This window comes from Coregonus clupeaformis, chromosome 21 (genome assembly GCF_020615455.1).
Source record: "Coregonus clupeaformis isolate EN_2021a chromosome 21, ASM2061545v1, whole genome shotgun sequence".
NCBI classification, from domain to species: Eukaryota; Metazoa; Chordata; class Actinopteri; order Salmoniformes; family Salmonidae; genus Coregonus; species Coregonus clupeaformis.
Genome location: NC_059212.1, coordinates 36,379,478 through 36,398,145, shown reverse-complemented (window position 1 = coordinate 36,398,145; position 18,668 = coordinate 36,379,478). Strand labels below are relative to the sequence as shown.

General features: G+C 40.2%; 1 protein-coding gene across 2 annotated transcripts; it reads left to right on the top strand.

Moving 5' to 3' along the window:
• Positions 1-349: 349 nt before the first annotated feature.
• Positions 350-3,663, top strand: ube2v2 (ubiquitin-conjugating enzyme E2 variant 2). 2 transcript variants are annotated; one of them, XM_041842322.2, is made up of 4 exons: positions 350-581; positions 2,023-2,171; positions 2,516-2,641; positions 2,800-3,663. In XM_041842322.2, exons 1-4 carry the CDS (start codon positions 527-529, stop codon positions 2,944-2,946), a joined length of 477 nt encoding a protein of 158 aa, XP_041698256.1. In that variant the 5' UTR covers positions 350-526; the 3' UTR covers positions 2,947-3,663. The 2 variants fall into 2 exon arrangements, with proteins under 2 accessions (XP_041698256.1, XP_041698254.1); XM_041842320.2 differs by having other exon boundaries at positions 351-581; positions 2,023-2,192.
• The last annotated feature ends 15,005 nt before the right edge of the window (positions 3,664-18,668 follow it).

Below are 18,668 nucleotides of genomic sequence, written 5' to 3'. Positions count from 1 at the left end.
ATTGATTTGTGTATAATATTTAAATGAACATCGGACTAGCAGAGAAAGGTGACTCCGTTTTGCTCATGCTAATCATGGACGAATGCTGATGACAAACATGCCAGTGCCACAATGCACAACTATGACAGGTTGTGCCATGGTGACAGGCAGTCTGCACTTTTAATTTGATTTATTGATATACAGTATTCCAATTTTATTTTATAAATACCTTTTTCAGCAGTTGTGCGTTAGTTTCCCGACCTAGACCAAAAAGAGCAAGCAAAAACTCCCTAAATTGAGTCTAAGGGTGGCCCGTCCTCTTCTGGCTGTACCAGCTGAGGTAGTGTATATATTCAAAGCATTATTCTTGAGTTTATTTCGTAGCTATGCAATTGGTGTAATGCGCACCTCCTCCGATTGACCACCTTGTCAGCCACATGTATCTTCAAATATTGTAAATAATTTAGTAGTTGTATAGTCGAATACGAGGAAGGAACCGGTGGGAGCGTTTTCTGCAGACATACCTAACCTGACACACCCCTCGTTTATGTCACTTTTTGTGTTCTTCTGGATTTGGCTGAAGAAGATGGCGGCCTCCTCAGGTTTGTCTGCTTCACTCCGGGAAATATTTAACGATTTAAGTATTATTTATATAATTTGAGTCAGAATATAAAAAATACTGTGTACTGTTAACTTGAAAACAATGTTTAAAAGGTAAACCTGGGGTCTGAAATGCTTGCAGCATGCTAGCCATCAATCGAGTGGTGGCTAACGTTAGCTAGCTAGGCTAGTTTGTTAGCTAAATTCAGTGGTGTATTCGCTAACGTTACTCTGTAATTTAGCCAAATCATTTTTATCTGGGATATGTATATTTTCATTAACTATACAAAGTTGGTCACACACTGGCATAATGATTTGCTAGGAGTAGGACAACGCTTAGCTAGCCTACCACCCAGTAGCATATCTTTGATACATTTAGCTAGAAACCTTACAGTACAGGAGTTGGGTAAGGTTAGCAAGGTAGCTAGCTCGGGTGCATTGCTAACTTGGATTAGAGTTGCAAGATATTACAATTAGCTTGCTAGTTAGTAGCAAACAGATAGAACTTGCACTATTTTAGAAGAGACCACTGGTTTTCATAATAGTTTGCTAGCTACTCCCACGCGCGTCACATGCACCAAGAAGGGGGGAAGCTAGTTTAGCGCTCGTGCAACTGTTGTACTAGCTAGCTAACTAGATGAGTATATACTAGCCGTGGGGCGTGAAGTTGCTGCAGTTTATTATGCATGCCAGACCAAAGTTTCTTATTAATTGAAGGAAACGTCATATCACACATTTACTATGCAACCCTTTTTATTAACACATGACCCTTCGCAGTCGGCTGTTTGTCTTGCACCTGTAAGAATAAAGGAATTTGGCCCCTGCCAGGTCTGATATTGCAGTGGTGGATTTTGAGCAATCATGACGGCTGCCTGCCATTAGTTTCATAGCCAAGCACAGAGTTCCATATCTCTGGTTCCACCCTGGCATGCAGAATGATCCAGAACACAACACCCACACTGAAACACCCACTCAAAATTGCACATAGACATCTTTGTATCTCACCATTCCCTCTCTGGATTCATGTAGGATGAGGTTAGTCCTGTTCCATCATCACTAATTATCCAGTGTTCAATAGGCTACATATAGATAAGGTTCATGACTGTGTTAGGATGATCTCTTAATTATGAACTTTCATGGGGTCAGATTGATGTCTTACCATCAGTGTACAGTTGAAATGGTACCCTACATTGACATCATCCATTAGAAAAACTTATTCATTCCAGTGACATACAGCACAAAGGATGGTGACAGTTGGTTGGTTGCTTGTTTTCAGCCACAAGCAAATAGTACGTTCTAAGAATTTGTTGCTTTTAACTTGTCAGCAGTTTGATATGGTATTGTTGTGAAATGTGTGGCCTTAGCAGTTGAGGGTAGCATGGACAAACCCTCCCCAGGATTGCCTCATCTAGTTTTAAAAATCTTGTCTTGTTTTTATTTCAGGAGTTAAAGTTCCACGTAATTTTCGCTTGTTGGAAGAACTTGAAGAGGGTCAGAAAGGTGTCGGAGATGGGACAGTCAGCTGGGGCCTTGAAGACGATGAAGATATGACGCTAACGCGGTGGACGGGCATGATCATCGGACCGGCACGAGTAAGTGTGACTGCAGCAGGAGTAAGTAAGAGACATCTGCGCACCACATGACTGTGTTAGCCAGCTGAGCTAAAGTAACAAAAGTCTCAGGCAAGGTTACACAGCACTCAAGGTTTGATTACCGAACCACCTCTGTTACATAAGCACCTCGCCATGCCATTTCCACCATGAAGTGGACATGTAATAGTTGTGTGTTCTAAGACCACGCTTTGGCAAAATGTTGTTGTTGAAAATGCTTTAAAAAAATAACCAGTAAGTCAAGACAGGCACAGTAATGAACATAGCTCATCACCTTTACCCTTACCCGGACCAAGCAATGTTTGTTTCTGTGTTTTGTTTTCCAGACTAATTATGAGAACAGGATATACAGTCTGAAAGTGGAATGTGGTCCTAAATATCCTGAATCACCTCCAATTGTTAGATTTGTAACAAAAATTAGCATGAATGGCATAAATAATTCCAATGGGATGGTAAGTAATATCACATTTACATTTTTCGCTCTTACAAATGATATAGGCCTAAATATGTTGTTGAATTATTAGTGTACATATGTTTTTGGTAAACCTAGTGCATAGTGCTCATCAAAGGATGATCACTAATTTGCCTCTCTCCTCTCTTTCTCTCTCAGGTGGATACACGTAGCATACCAATTCTTTCTAAATGGCAAACTTCTTATAGCATTAAAGTTGTTCTTCAAGAGTTAAGGCGTCTAATGATGTCCAAAGAGAATATGAAACTTCCACAACCACCAGAAGGACAAACCTACAGTAATTAATTGTTCACGGATTGCTTACTTTTGACCCCTACTGTCTTAAACCTTATTCTCTTAGAAATTATTGTGTAGGCCTTTAAGTCATCATGTGATGATGCTCACTGCACTATTCTAAGAATTTAGACTGAGCAAGGTTGGACATTCCTTTTAGTTAGCCTACGCTCATTCTAGAATGTCCCCACTGCGAGTGAAATTATCTTTTTAAGACCACAAGTGCACAAAGTTATTCCTCTTCTATTGAAGTTAGTGTGACCATAAACTGTATGATCGTGAGATGTATCAAGTTGGCTTTACAAGAGAAGCATGGCACCAAGTGGATACCCAAGTCAAACAATTTATGTTTCGAATGGCAGGTCACTAAAATAAATAATTGAAATGTGTGTATGATGGCATGCTTTAACTAATAAATAGTTGACCAGAAGCCACATTTAATTTGTAATTTAGTCAAATTTTGTAGGTACATATCATGCAGATAGATGAAGATTAAAAATATGGCTTTAGGCCAGAAGTAGTGTCACAAGGTTTGAAGGATTTTTTTTATATCTATCTGTATTTGACATGAGTCCAATAATGTTTCTGTTCTGCAACTCTTTGACTTGTAACATATGTTCGAGCCTGTTCTGTTCTGAAAAAATACCTGTTGTATTTAACTTCTAGTGAAAATGACAAGTTTATGACATTGTGATTTCTCTGACATTAAAATCACTGTCTTAAGAAATACTGTATGTTGCAAACTGGATCCATTTTTACTCGATCTATAATGAAATATCTGTGGAGGATGAAGATTATACAGCAGCAGTTATATGGAATAAATTCTGAATAATGCCTTGGACTATCAATGATTGTCATAGATCAGTAATATATTTTCTAGCTTTTTTATCTCCATCTGTGATGCTGTATAGAATGCTTTATAGAATGGTTTGGCACTTGTTAGCCTTTAGACATTTGCTTTCATGCTTTAAATGGGGTTCAGGGATTAACCACTAGCAATTGGCACCAAAACAATTACAATGGGGATGTCAGGCTATTTGGACAGTGTATAATAGCCATTTGACAAGCCATAGTCAAGTCATTGTATTAGCAGATAATCAGAAAACTATCCGTTAGCTTGGGTTTTTACTTGCTCCTTTTTCGTCTTCATACAATAATGAGTTGTATGCGTTAAAGGCAATTCATTATGATTAACAATACTGATTAATTCATGATTTTGGACAGTTGTTTTACACCTTTTTCATATACTGTCTGTCAGAACTCTGGGTTGCAGGAGAGGGTCAGTATCAGTACAGTACAGTTCAGCTTTCATGTTACAGAGGATTGTGACGTGAGACTCCGGGGTGACTGTAATGGTTAGTGACTGTAAGTCCACCGTGCAAGTCCTCCACATGACCTGACCACCATAAATCTCCCCCACTGCAGTGGCCTGACTGAGAGCAGCTTGACTGTCTTGGGGCTGAGCATCACATTCACTGCAGGGTAGACCGCCCATATCATTGTGGACTGGACATCACACACACATACACATTGTATACACATAGGACACGCACACACCACATAACCTCAGTATGGGAGAGCTCAATGTCAGCATAACCACAAACATTTCCTTTGTTAAACGTGTTAATTCATTCCCTCTGCTGTATTTGTTTATAGATCTCAACTCAGGCTGATAGGTTTACATAAACAAAGGATATATTCTCAGCAGAAAAACGCAGGATAAATGGTATCCCAAAAGATGAGGAAGAAAACAAAGCAATATCCCATTTCTGAATATTTTCTTTATTGTAAATAACACTGGTGTTGAACTATACACCAGCATGGTCATCTCAGTAACAGCATAATAACTCATTAAAGCAACCTAAATATACAAAGGAAATATCTACTGGAGGAGCACACAGGAAAAATGTCAGCAATGTCTTGAGTCCATATTTTGGTATGATTTACACATCATGAAGTCACTACTGTACAACTTATAATTTGAAGGTTCATTTGTACTGATGCTGGGAAGAAACCAGCTTTGAAAAGGTGCTGTGGGAAGACCTGTTGAAGGATCTCTTTTCCCTGATGGACTGAATCTCAATGAACCTTCCTTGATTCCTTGTCCTCTCCATTCTGGACCTTCCCCTCTGGTGTGATTTGAGACGGAGCTAAAGGCAGAATCAAGGAAATAATTGAAATTCTCCTTGACGAATCAAGGAAATACGATTAAAGATTCACCCCTTCTTGTTATGTACTGTAGCTTCAGCCCTTTTATAATAAATCAGCTATGACATCATTATCCCCTAGAGGGAGCTATATGCCTGTGAGATCATACTACTGGGTATTCTCTCTGAGAGCTTTCTATTCTGGCTGTGGTTTCTGCTCTAGGGGCCATGACGGTTCTAAAAGCCAGGGGCAGCAGTGTGATTCTGCTTAGGTTTGTCTCCAGGGCCTCCATTGCTGCATGTTTACATTACTCTTTAGAAAGAGACATGCTTTAGACTGAGCTGCTTGCCAACTTTAAGCATCAGTTGTCAGAGCAGCTTACCGATCACTGCACCTGTACACAGCCCATCTGTAATTAGCCCACCCAACTACCTCATCCCAATATTGTTATTTATTTTGCTCATTTGCACCCCAGTATCTCTATTTGCACATAATCTTCTGCACATCTATCACTTCAGTGTTAATACTAAATTATAATTATTTTGCACAATGGCCTTACCTCCATAACTTACTACATTTGCACACACTGTATATAGATTTTCTATTGTATTATTGACTGTATGTTTTGTTTATCCCATGTGTAACTCTGTTGTTTTTTTTGTTTTTTTATCGCACTGTTTTGCTTTATCTTGGCCAGGTCGCAGTTGTAAATGAGAACTTGTTCTCAACTGGCCTACCTGGTTAAATAAAGGTTAAATAAAAAATAAATAACAAATTGCACTAGCTACTCGTGCTGTGCAGTGCAGCCGGCCTGTTAGCCAGCAGTCACCATGTGTCCTCCTCATTGTGACTTTGAATTGGTGTCCAAAGTACAAGCTATAAATTATTAATTTATGTGATTAAGTCATCATTCTGGACACCCGCAAGTGATTATTTGGTAACACTATTTAGATAGTCCATCTGTAGATGCTCTACAGACTGTCAGTAACATTTCAACTAACTATCTACTAGCTCTAACGTTAACCCTTACCCTAATCTTTATTCTAAACCTAACCGTAACCTTAGCAAGTAGTTGCTTATCCACAGATAGTTTGTTTATAGTATAACCATCTAGCGCATCTAAAGATGGAACATCTAGACTATCCAAATAAAGTTTGAGATTAGTTCTCTCAAAAGATGACCTTGGTGGAGACTTAAATGCAACCACATAGAGAACACAATTATTCCATAATTTTGTCAGGAGGCTGAATGTAGTGTTGGTGTAGTGTGCTGATATATCTCTATCTACCAGGTTTTGTGTCCATAGAGGCTGTGATGGTTGCATGGGGAAACAAGGGAAGTATGGTACAATAGTATTAGAGGGATGGTAACCTACTGAAAGTATTGCTAGTATATAATGTCTGACCTGATGTGACCTGCTGGTTGTGGAGTGGTTGACAGTACTTTAAGGGAAGTCCCAGGCCAGTAGCCCTGTGGGAAATTCGAAACACAATCAAAACAAATTGCAAATGCATCCAACTAGTTTTTAGCTTGATGTAGTCATTGAATGTTTGACTACTCTAATACACTATAAGTGCATTTTTCCAAATACTTATGACTTCTTCAAATGGAGGGGGGACTAGGTACATAAAGTGCTTTAATTTAGAAACGGTAAAACATATGTATGAAAATACACTAAAATAAAAGGTAACATTCTGTACTGTCACCTCATATGAAACATTTGATCTCAAATCAAAAATGCTATTGATTACAGAGCCACATTTTAAAATGTTTGCTTCACTGTCCAAATACATATGGAGGTGAGGACATCAACCACCCGAGCCACTGTCTGTTCACCCCGCTATCATCCAGAAGGCGAGGTCAGTACAGGTGCATCAAAGCTGGGACCAAGAGAATGAAAAACAGCTTATATCTCAAGGCCATCAGACTGTTAAATAGCCATCACTAGCACATTAGAGGCTGCTGCTGCCTATTGAAATCACTGGCCACTTTAAGAAATGGAACACTAGTCACTTTAATAATGTTTACATATCTTGCACTACACATCTCATATGTATATACTGTATTCTATAATATTCTACTGTGTCTTAGTCCATGCCGCTCTGTCATTGCTTGTCCATATACAGTGGGGGAAAAAAGTATTTAGTCAGCCACCAATTGTGCAAGTTCTCCCACTTAAAAAGATGAGAGAGGCCTGTAATTTTCATCATAGGTACACGTCAACTATGACAGACAAATTGAGAAAAGAAAATCCAGAAAATCACATTGTAGGATTTTTTATGAATTTATTTGCAAATTATGGTGGAAAATAAGTATTTGGTCAATAACAAAAGTTTCTCAATACTTTGTTAAATACCCTTTGTTGGCAATGACACAGGTCAAACGTTTTCTGTAAGTCTTCACAAGGTTTTCACACACTGTTGCTGGTATTTTGGCCAATTCCTCCATGCAGATCTCCTCTAGAGCAGCGATGTTTTGGGGCTGTCGCTGGGCAACACAGACTTTCAACTCCCTCCAAAGATTTTCTATGGGGTTGAGATCTGGAGACTGGCTAAGCCACTCCAGGACCTTGAAATGCTTCTTACGAAGCCACTCCTTCGTTGCCTGGGTGGTGTGTTTGGGATCATTGTCATGCTGAAAGACCCAGCCACGTTTCATCTTCAATGCCCTTGCTGATGGAAGGAGGTTTTCACTCAAAATCTCACGATATATGGCCCCATTCATTCTTTCCTTTACACGGATCAGTCGTCCTGGTCCCTTTGCAGAAAAACAGCCCCAAAGCATGATGTTTCCACCCCCATGCTTCACAGTAGGTATGGTGTTCTTTGGATGCAACTCAGCATTCTTTGTCCTCCAAACACGACAAGTTGAGTTTTTACCAAAAAGTTATATTTTGGTTTCATCTGACCATATGACATTCTCCCAATCCTCTTCTGGATCATCCAAATGCACTCTAGCAAACTTCAGACGGGCCTGGACATGTACTGGCTTAAGCAGGGGGACATGTCTGGCACTGCAGGATTTGAGTCCCTGGCGGCGTAGTGTGTTACTGATGGTAGGCTTTGTTACTTTGGTCCCAGCTCTCTGCAGGTCATTCACTAGGTCCCCCCGTGTGGTTCTGGGATTTTTACTCACCGTTCTTGTGATCATTTTGACCCCACGGGGTGAGATCTTGCGTGGAGCCCCAGATCGAGGGAGATTATCAGTGGTCTTGTATGTCTTCCATTTCCTAATAATTGCTCCCACAGTTGATTTTTTCAAACCAAGCTGCTTACCTATTGCAAATTCAGTCTTCCCAGCCTGGTGCAGGTCTACAATTTTGTTTCTGGTGTCCTTTGACAGCTCTTTGGTCTTGGCCATAGTGGAGTTTGGAGTGTGACTGTTTGAGGTTGTGGACAGGTGTCTTTTATACTGATAACAAGTTCAAACAGGTGCCATTAATACAGGTAACGAGTGGAGGACAGAGGAGCCTCTTAAAGAAGTTGTTACAGGTCTGTGAGAGCCAGAAATCTTGCTTGTTTGTAGGTGACCAAATACTTATTTTCCACCATAATTTGCAAATAAATTCGTTAAAGATCCTACAATGTGATTTTCTGGATTTTTTTTCCTCATTTTGTCTGTCATATTTGACGTGTACCTATGATGAAAATTACAGGCCTCTCTCATCTTTTTAAGTGGGAGAACTTGCACAATTGGTGGCTGACTAAATACTTTTTTCCCCCACTGTATGTATATATTCTTAAATTCCATTCTTTACTAGATTTGTGTGTATTGGGTATATGTTGTGAAATTGTTAGATATTACTTGTTAGATATTACTGCACTGTCGGAGCTAGAAGCACAAGTATTTCGCTACACCCGCAATAACATCTGCTAAACACGTGTATTTGACAAATAAGATTTGATTTGATTTGATTTATATGCTGTTGGTTGGTATATGGATTAGCAATCACTGGAACAGAGTAAGGTCATCATGTATTTTTACTAGTTATTTGCCATTACAATACAATACTATTTGTACTTTATTCAAACATGCAATAAATCATTATCTGTCTGGACAGGTACAGGATGTGCTGCTGAGGCTGGATGACTAGACGCTTCTTTTTTAAATATACTAGTTGAAGGTAGGGACAACCAGCATACCTTTTCTTTTGACCCAAGAACCATGCATTTACTATAAGTAATTCATTTGAAGTCTTTACTGTAACTCTGATTTACTTGACCCAAATCTGAAGAGCTCTCCACTAATTCCCAGTTACACACACAGGAATATATTCATGCATACTATTCACCATAAAAATAATATGTTTTATTGTCACATACACAGTATAGGTGCAGTGAAATGTGTTGATTTACAGCAGTGGTATTCAAAGTTGGGTTTGCCAATTGAAAATAAAAATAAATGTAGGAATAAAAAATTAACAGTACAGATTATTGTATGGGACAATATACAAATGTTTTTGAGAAAGATAATTTGAAAAATACAATTTCATTGAGTAAATGTATTTATTGGTTTCTTTTAATTTTGATAAGAGATGAAAATGCTACGAATTGAAGGTTATTTGTTGATGTAAAAATTCACTGATTTTATGGTTGTGCCCTTAGATTTGGGCTGGGGTGGTGTCGCAATAAACTTTTTGGGGAAAAATGGGGTCCCCGCTGAGATAGCTGTGGCACAGGCAGCAATGGCAATGTGAAGAAATACAGCATTGTATTTACCATTTAACCTGTCGTACAACATGCTTTCCATATAATAAAGTATTTAACCTAAGAGAGATTCATCTTAATAATAGGAGCCGCAAATCCACACCTGGCTCTTTAACCACCAGCACCGTCATGCTAATCTGAATTTCAGCTCTGAACACCTGAACAAAGACATCAATTTAATCCATTTTCTTATTTTCTCAAGGCTCTTTCTTTCTCTGCAGGAAACTCAAATGGAGGCTTATACTGAGATTATTTCACTTTTTACACCCCAAGTGTCTCTGTCCTGTCAGACTCTCTCTACCCATGCAGTCAGGCAACCAGTCTCCACCGTTCAAAAGCGTGTGAAATTAGTAAATGTTGGTTTGGGTTTGAGTGACTGAGCTGAACGCAGCCTGAGAGTGTTTCAGTGATCTAAGTTGGGAAGGAATGTGGTGAGGAGGACATGAGGCTAGTCTACAGACTGGCTACTGGAGCCAGCCCTCCTTAGTGGGTTCCCAGAGATCTCACCTTCTGCCCCCCGGGGCCAAAAGGTCACGTCTTCCGTCTGTCAGTACTGTAAAAGCTTTGGCTCTTTTACAGCCCACAAGACAGGAGGAATGAATGGAAATGGAGAATGTCATGGAGAATGTCTGTCTATCGGAAACACATTTTTGTATACATTTCACAGGATTTACCCATGATTGTCTGAGGCTGAGCTTGTGCAAATTGAGTCTGAACATATAATAGGCCTAGTTGAAATGGATAAACAAACAAAATTGATAAAGATAATTTACTTGTTCTGAGCTTGAAGCAATTTGAGGCCCATTTTCAAAGAATGGATGCACAGACTGTATTTGTTTCAACAATGGCAACGTGGAAAAACAGAGAACATGATATTTTCCAGTATTAGGGTAATTGTTTATCTATTTTTTAGATGCGAAAAAATGCTGTTGATGATAACAAAAAATGGCATTGCTCCCAATGGGGGAATTGCTCTCTTATAAAATGTGTGGTTCTGTGAAAACAAGGAAGGTCTGTTGTGTGTTTTAAGTGCTGTATTTACAGTGAGCTAGTACATGAATTGCCTCTTCTCACTGTGAGAAAAGGGACAGATTGGAACCACATGTCTGCTTGCACTCTTGGCTCCCTGGGCAATTGACATGCACTTCAGAGACAGAGTGCAATAATCATGCAGATAGCTAGGCTTCAGTCAGCTTGTGTATACTCTGACCCATTGTGCTTACCACTCTCGGCTATTGGAATACAAGATCCATAGAATGATATATCAGCTAGTCAAGGGGAAGTTCTCTGATATCTTATGACCAATGTTGTATTATGATAATAAACATACTGTCTGAAACATAAATTCAAATGGCCTATTTATTGCCACTTAATATGTGGCCAATGTGATATTCAAATGGGCACCACATCAACTGACTGAATTTTGAAAAATATATACTTTTAAATTAAATAATTATTGCATTCCAAGCTATTTATACGGAGGAGAGAAAAGTCAGTAGACTTCATGTCTCTACTCTGCGAGAACTATTAAATTACAGCTGGATGTTTCTAATTACCTCACTATAAATGTTGGAACACAACACTTCTCTAGTGTGAGAGGGCCCTTATATTGTCTCCTCACATGTTTAGGGAAGCACTGGCTCATGATGCTCCCTGTATGTGTGTTTCTGGCATTGGAAATGTGGCTAAGTGAGAGAAAAGTGAGCATTCCTGCTGCTGGCGCAAGGGGAAAGGAAATGGGTAATAAAACCCAGAAAAAGAAAAACTCCCTCGCTCCACGGCGCGCTGGAGCCAGTGATTCTGACTGGTATCCACTTAATTGCTCTTAAATGAAAAATATGTTTGACTTCCCATTTTGCTGTGTTTAAGAAAGTAAAGTCAAATCCCATATGTATAGCAGCCACAGCAGGGAGCGCTGTGGCCGGACGGCGACTCTCATCCTGCAGTATAAAGACTAATCCTGCTCTCTCAGCACGGTGCCATCAGTAATATTATTATTAATATTGAGAGGAGGACTGTGTGCAACGGTAACCAAACTCTGGAGGAGTCAGACTGACTGTCCAGCCTGCTTTTCTCTTAGCCCTACCGTCACATGGAATGTGCAACATGTTGAGATGGTTCAGTCCATCATGTCATTTCCCTCAATGTTATATAATGTAGCTTATGTTTCAAATGTTTGTTATTCTGTATCCGCATTGACCTGTGTCGTAAAAATGTTTTAAGGACATTTATAAGGGGAGCACATTTTGTTCATATTCAGCACCAACATAGGTAATAGTATATGGCCACTTTTACATACTGTGTGATAAACAGTTTGTTTTCATAGTTCTGTAGGTCTATCTGTCAGCCGGAGTACATCATGACTAGGATGTCACGTTAGACTGTCATGTCGTGTCAGGCGTTTGGCTTTATAGTGTAGTTAATTGTTGAGGAAAATAAGTATGTCACATACCCAACAGTCATTGGTTACATCCCGTCAAGCTGAGCTGACTGCTGCTGTCTGTCCCCAGGGCCTACTGGCTGGTTGGTTGGTGCTATTGTGGCAGGCAGCGTCCACAGGGCCACAGAGAGGGAGCCTGGCCCTGCAGGATGTCAGACAATGCTGGGAAGGAAGAGGTGGGAATCCTGGGCTTTGTGTTGGATGGAGCCTGGTAGTCATCATCAGCCCTGGTTGTCTTGAAGAGAAGAGCCTCCCCCCTATGACTCCTTACTCACTGTCCCCATGGGGTTGTCTTGAAGAGAAAAGTGAAGAAAGGATAGGAGGAGAAGAGCTTTCCTCCATGAATGACTCCTCACTGTCCCTCGGGGCTTGGCTTGAGTTAGCTTGGTCATCATTCTGCCTGTCTTGTTGCTTACTCTGTGAATGATAATAAAGGCTTCTCTGTCTCTGGTTCCTCCCAATGTCTTTGATTTAATGTTTCATGGTTTGTTGTTCCTTTATTCTTTTCAAAACATACTTTTCCAAAGCATTGACACAGAGCTGACATCATCACAACATTAAGCTGTTGTTGTTCTCTTCAATGGAATTCACCTGTCATTTAGTAACAGGCCCATATCTGTCATATCTGCATCATTACGGGTTATAAATAAATAAACCTACATGGAGCACTGCTTTTCATGGTACCTCTCATGTGCTCAGAGGAGTGGTATGCCCGACCAGACTAGACCCCATCTGCCACAGAAGGGGGCAAAGTGGATTACGTCAAAGTAATTCTCATGTTTTCATAACCAACTCTAGCGGGAGTCTCTGCACACTAGAGAACACCAAACAAGGTCAAACAGATGCTATGTTTACAGTTTGTAGCTCTTTACTGTTGTTTCATTGTGCAACATTATGGTATATGCTGAATCAATGTTTATTATTGACACTTATGAAAGGACATGGTATCATGGTTGGATGGAGAGTTAGAAATCCAACAGGCATATGGGTCGGCCTTATGGGACATGATGGGTCACATTTTTCTCATGTTGAGCGGTTCAAATGCAATGGCATAAGACAAAAACACGAGACCAAACTTCTGAACGCTCTGCCTCCCTCGAGCCACATGAAAACGCCTCTTAACCATAAAAGATGATGCAGTTGGTACCATCGCAGACGAGCAGAGGGAGCGAAAAAATATGTCCAAATATTTCCATGGCTCCTGTGGCCTTCTGCTAGCATATTTCTGGCATGAGCTCATGTGTGCTGTGGCTAGTTTGAGCTATCTCAGCACTGTTCCCTTCCCAGTCCCTTTAAGTATTAGTGTCTGAGCTCAACTAGGCATCTTGTTGTTGTTTTATTTTTACTTTTTTTGTTAAAAATAAATGCACTGTTGGTTAAGGGCTGTAAGTAAGCATTTCACTGTAATGTCTGCACCTGTTGTATTCGGCGCATGTGACCAATAAAATTTGATTTGATTTAATTTGATCTACATTGTCATTCAAGATGCTTTTCTCCCCTACTCACTCTCTCCCTGTGAAACACCCTTGGGAGTGTTGTTCCACTGAGAACCGAGGGTGGGGATTTTTTGTGAGAAGGCCTACATACAGTAGTTGTTCCATTACACTGAAACTGAACATGTGCAACCAGAGTATCAAAATTAGGTTTAGAAACTTTGGTTCTCAGAGTACAGTGGTCCTCAAGGGTTCAGTAGTCCTTATGATTATTATAATATAAAACTTGGAATTAAACTGTCTGCACTTTTACTGCCTGTAATTGACTATAAGTAGGGCTATGAAACACTTATTCTTTTAATTCTTCCAGCAGTTATTTTCGTGAGCCCTGCATGATCCAAATGGGGAAAAACGTTTTTCCGAAAATGTGACGGAAGCTTTTTCTTTTTCAGGGGCGGGGGCTTAAGCTTTTTCTTCTCAACTGGATTGAGAGAAAATCTCAATAAAAAAGTATCTCTGTGGTATTAACCGACCATAAATTGACATGAAATGTATTCCTGATAATGCAAACATTGGGAACAGAGGAGCCAGAAATAACTCTCTCATGCAAGATGTGGAAGAGATTAGGACTTAACCAAGCAGCGAGCAAGTGGAGGCGGGGGGTTAGAAAGAGGGGTGGAAGGAGTTAGTGGTAGAGGGTTAGAGAGAGAGTGAGTCGGCGAGAGGAGAAGAGGGGGTGGCCCTGTGTAAAGGAACTCATAAAAGTCACATTTGTTGGTGATGCATGAGGAAGTGAAGCCAGCTTTGGCACATGTGTCTGTGGTGCTACATTAACTGTTAACACAAATAATCAAAGTGCAGGGCCCATTGAGAGCTGGCGCCAGTGAAATGAGGGGGAGAGGCTGGCTTTGCAGGCGCCTCCCTCCCTCTCTCCTTTCCTCCCTCCCTGGGCCTAGCTAGCAGGTGGAGGTCTACCAGGGGCTTTCACAGGATGGAAGTGCTTACAAAACAGACGGGCCAGCCCCACTGACGGAGGAAAGCACCGCCGCACTCCTGCTTTCCAGCTATTGTGTAGAAGTGTGCTTCTCTTTTTAGAACCTCGCATTTGTACTGTTAAGCACCGACACAGCTATGAGAGCCGGAAGAGACATGGCACCGGCGGTAACTACCTCACCTACTGTAGCTACATGCTTGCCTCAAGCTAATTAACATGTCACTGTTGTGACCTTGACTTTATTTAATTTTTTACCATTTTAACTGTAGATGGTACAGTAAAATCACTGCCCTAATTCACTGGAACAGAAAGCTTTGCTGTAATATCAGTGATAATTTGAAGGGTACCTAGGACTTCATAACACATTCATAACCTATACATAACACATTCATAGGCTGTATATAATAATTTAATTTATGCTTATGTCAACAACTGCAATGTGTATAATATGGGGAGGACTGTTGTCTGCTAGAGGTAGTTTGGGGGCAAACTGTGACCACAGAGCTGTTTCCTGTGTTGAAAAAGCCCCTCCAAACTCCTGTTGCCAATGGGCTGTAAAGAGAGGCTCCACAAACACATTGATTTTGGAAAGTCAGACTTAATAAAAAATCATTCTGCAGTCATTTTAGTTTGTTACCCGTGATCCTAGAAAATAAATAGCTATTGTCAAATGTATTTACTTTCTATTCTTATTCATATTGTTAAAAGACAATACACAACATTAGTATGCAAATGGATGATGAAATGTTGGGAATAATGGAGTTTAAACTTTTAAAAAACAAATGTTTTATGGTTTTATATATTTTTTTACCCTATGACACTGTTGCCATTGTTCACATACTGTCTGGATTTAGGTTGGAAAATAAACATATAAAGAGAAGATGTATCATCAGAGAAGCTGTTGTACTTATGCTTTCCATTACAGATTTAGAAATATTTTCTATCAGATTGAATTAACAAAAGTATTATGCTGCTGCTACTCTTTCTTTTTACAAGACCATTTGAGTTGAGCTGAGCTCTGTTCTCTTCCAAAAACAGTCAGTCCAAGTCGTGAGGGGAAAATAAATATAACAATTTGGAAAAAGTAATACCCTGCAGCCTTGTAGCCTCTATGCTATGTGACATCAGCACAAAGGAAGCATGGCCTGGACCCCCGATGCTCTCCACTTCCCATGCAGCCCAGGCAGCAGCCCACATTGGGCCCTAGACCGAGGTTCCCTGGCGCCACAGTCATCATGTGTGTCAGTCACTTGCAAAACTAAATTTTTTCCTTAGAGGATGAGCTAAGATCCTTCTTTAGCACTAACGATTTATTTTAGACTCAGAGTCCAGAGACCCCCTGTCTTGAAAATCTTTCGTTTATCTTTGCCATGTTGTTTCAATACGAACCAATCAGCTTAGCATTCACTAGAATGTCCCCTGAGACCCAGCGTTGGTTTCCCAATAGGCCCATTCATTTGAGGACACAAGTTTAACATCTGGTTCGTATTAGCAGCTCTTACAATAGCTCTCATCTAGGGGCTCCCTCCGCTGCCGTTGCTCACTGGGACGAGAGGGCAATCATTCCCTCCAGAAACATTATTTGATACTAAATCCTAAAGCAGAAATGATTGACTATTCCCTCTTTATGCTTACATAACAGTCTGTGTTTTTGTTTTACTTGTTAACTGTTCCAGCTTACCAGCTTACTAGATGTCAAATTAGTGGACTAATTTGACATCTAGATATTTGCCATTTGCTACAATATGTGCTGAAATACTTAGACAAGTCAGACAGACGATAGATCATACCAATTTTGTGATGAAGCTGTCACATGGGGGAAATAAACCAATGAATATACACACAAGCAGTAAATGGTTCTAACATGTTCAAATAGCATAGAACCACAGTGACAGCATTTGAGTCAATATCTTTGAGGAGTCCCATAACATGAGCATTCGAAAGTACACTCTTAGAAAAAAGGGTTCCAAAAGGGTTCAACAGCTGTCCCCATATGAGAACCCCTTTTGGTTTCAGGTAGAACCCTTTTTGGTTCCAGGTAGAACTATTTTGGGTTCCATGTAGAACCCTCTGTGGAAAGGGTTCGACATGGAACTCAAAATATTTCTACCTGGAACCAAAAAGGGTTCTTCAAAGGGTTATCCTATGGGGACAGCCGAAGAAGCCTTTTTGGTTCTAGACAGCACCTTTTTTTCTGAGTGTACCTGACTCGCCATTGAAGATGGGGGAATCAAATCCCTGGTATGATGTGAACTAAATCCAACTTCTCTGTGTATTTATGATGTATTTACATGGCGGGTGCTTTGTAATCACTCTTTTCACTCCTAGTGTTATTGCCATTCAAGGTGCCTGGTTGGGCAGCCGTTCAGTTCAGTGAGAACTCCCTGACGCAGCAGGTGTGTGTTTCAGGTAATCTCTGCTCCCAGCCATGCACTGATAAGAGGCTGTCTCATCCTCTTCCTCTTCCTCTTCCTCTCTCTCTCTTTCTCTCTCTCTCTCTCTCTCTCTCTCTCTCTCTCTCTCTCCTCTTTCTCCCACGTCACTCTAGCAGTCAAGGTCTGGGCCTAATGTTCTTTTACTTTGCTGCTAGATCATCATCATCCCTCTCTTATCCTGCGGACCACACTGGAGAGAGAGGCACACTGAGGTGCTTGCCAGAGTCTGCTGCTTGCCAAATGATTAAAAAGGAAGTTGAGAGGGAAAGCTTGTTAAGTTTCTTATCTATGTGTCTGTGTGTGGAATTTCATTTATAAAACGTTATAGGGAACGTCAGATTAATGTATTGCTTTAATTTGGGCATTGATCACTGCAGCCCATCTGTTGAAAAAGTCTGTAGAGCTTTATTATAATGGTATTTCAAACACATTTTCTCATAAAGCATTTTCTCTTATCAAGTCTGCATCTCAGACACACACACAGTGGCTATTGTGCTTTCCATTATTTGAAATTCCCCTTTCAACCTCTATGTCGGCCGTAGTTCCTGTTGAAGTCATTCTGGCTTTTCTAATTTGGATAACATGGACGGGATCATTCACCATCTATCATTTACACTGCTGTCTCAGACTAAATTCTTGCTGTTTCTAATTCATACACTTGGACTGGCATGTTGTTGACATCCATTTATTTTCTATTTGTTCTACAGTTTCTGGCAATTGTTATTGGTCTAATCTTAGAACAGACTGAGACTGTGATCGCTACAGTACAGTAAGCCTACAGTCTCTAGTCTAGAATATCTCTTTATGCTATACCATTCCATCAACACCTACTATGGCTGGGCCCACAGAACAGGAATTACATTCTATTTCTATGGTAGCTGCGCTTGTCTTGTCTGGCTCTACAGGTGGAGGTTACCTCAGGTAGACACATATCTCCCTTTGCCAGACTCCGTAATCTAGCATTTGCCCAGGGGATTACTGCCTCCCTTATTTTGAGGCAAAATACTATTGATCAAATGTAATTACATTTCGATTTCATTACTCTTTTCTCACAGTAATTTCACAAGTTCCAGACTTACATGGTCCCAACCAAGCAAGCATAGGACTAAATGGACAACCATTCAGTAAGTTGAGTTCACATTACAGTATGTGAAACACAACATAGCTCGATAAGGGTCACGCAAAAACAGATTGTTTTAAATTAAATCCATAGGCTAACCCATACATTCAAACGTCATTGCTGTTACATAAAATGTAATCACATAACTAAGCATCCTAAATGACAACTCTAACTCACCAACAGCATTACATCATTGTGTGTCATTATGAAGTCGGGGCACTAGTATTCCTTCCAGCCCTTTCAGTGGTCATGGTTTTAAATGTCATGACCAAATTAGTTTGTTATTATCATTCCAGACTGTATGTTTGATTTAGTCTGACAACAACAATCCACATCAGTCTTTAGATTATTCCTTATCATCTCTGTGCTTTCTCCGCTTTCTGTTACGTTGTGTGTGTCCGTACATGTGTGTGTCTGTTTGTTATATGTGTGTGCGTGGTGTAGTGTGTGTGTTCCTG

Coding starts and splice junctions, on each gene's coding strand:
- ube2v2 (XM_041842320.2), top strand. CDS start 527: ATGTCACTTTTTGTGTTCTTCTGGATTTGGCTGAAGAAGATGGCGGCC. Junction 582..2,022: donor GAAGATGGCGGCCTCCTCAG/GTTTGTCTGCTT, acceptor TTTTTATTTCAG/GAGTTAAAGTTCCACGTAAT. Junction 2,642..2,799: donor TAAATAATTCCAATGGGATG/GTAAGTAATATC, acceptor TTTCTCTCTCAG/GTGGATACACGTAGCATACC.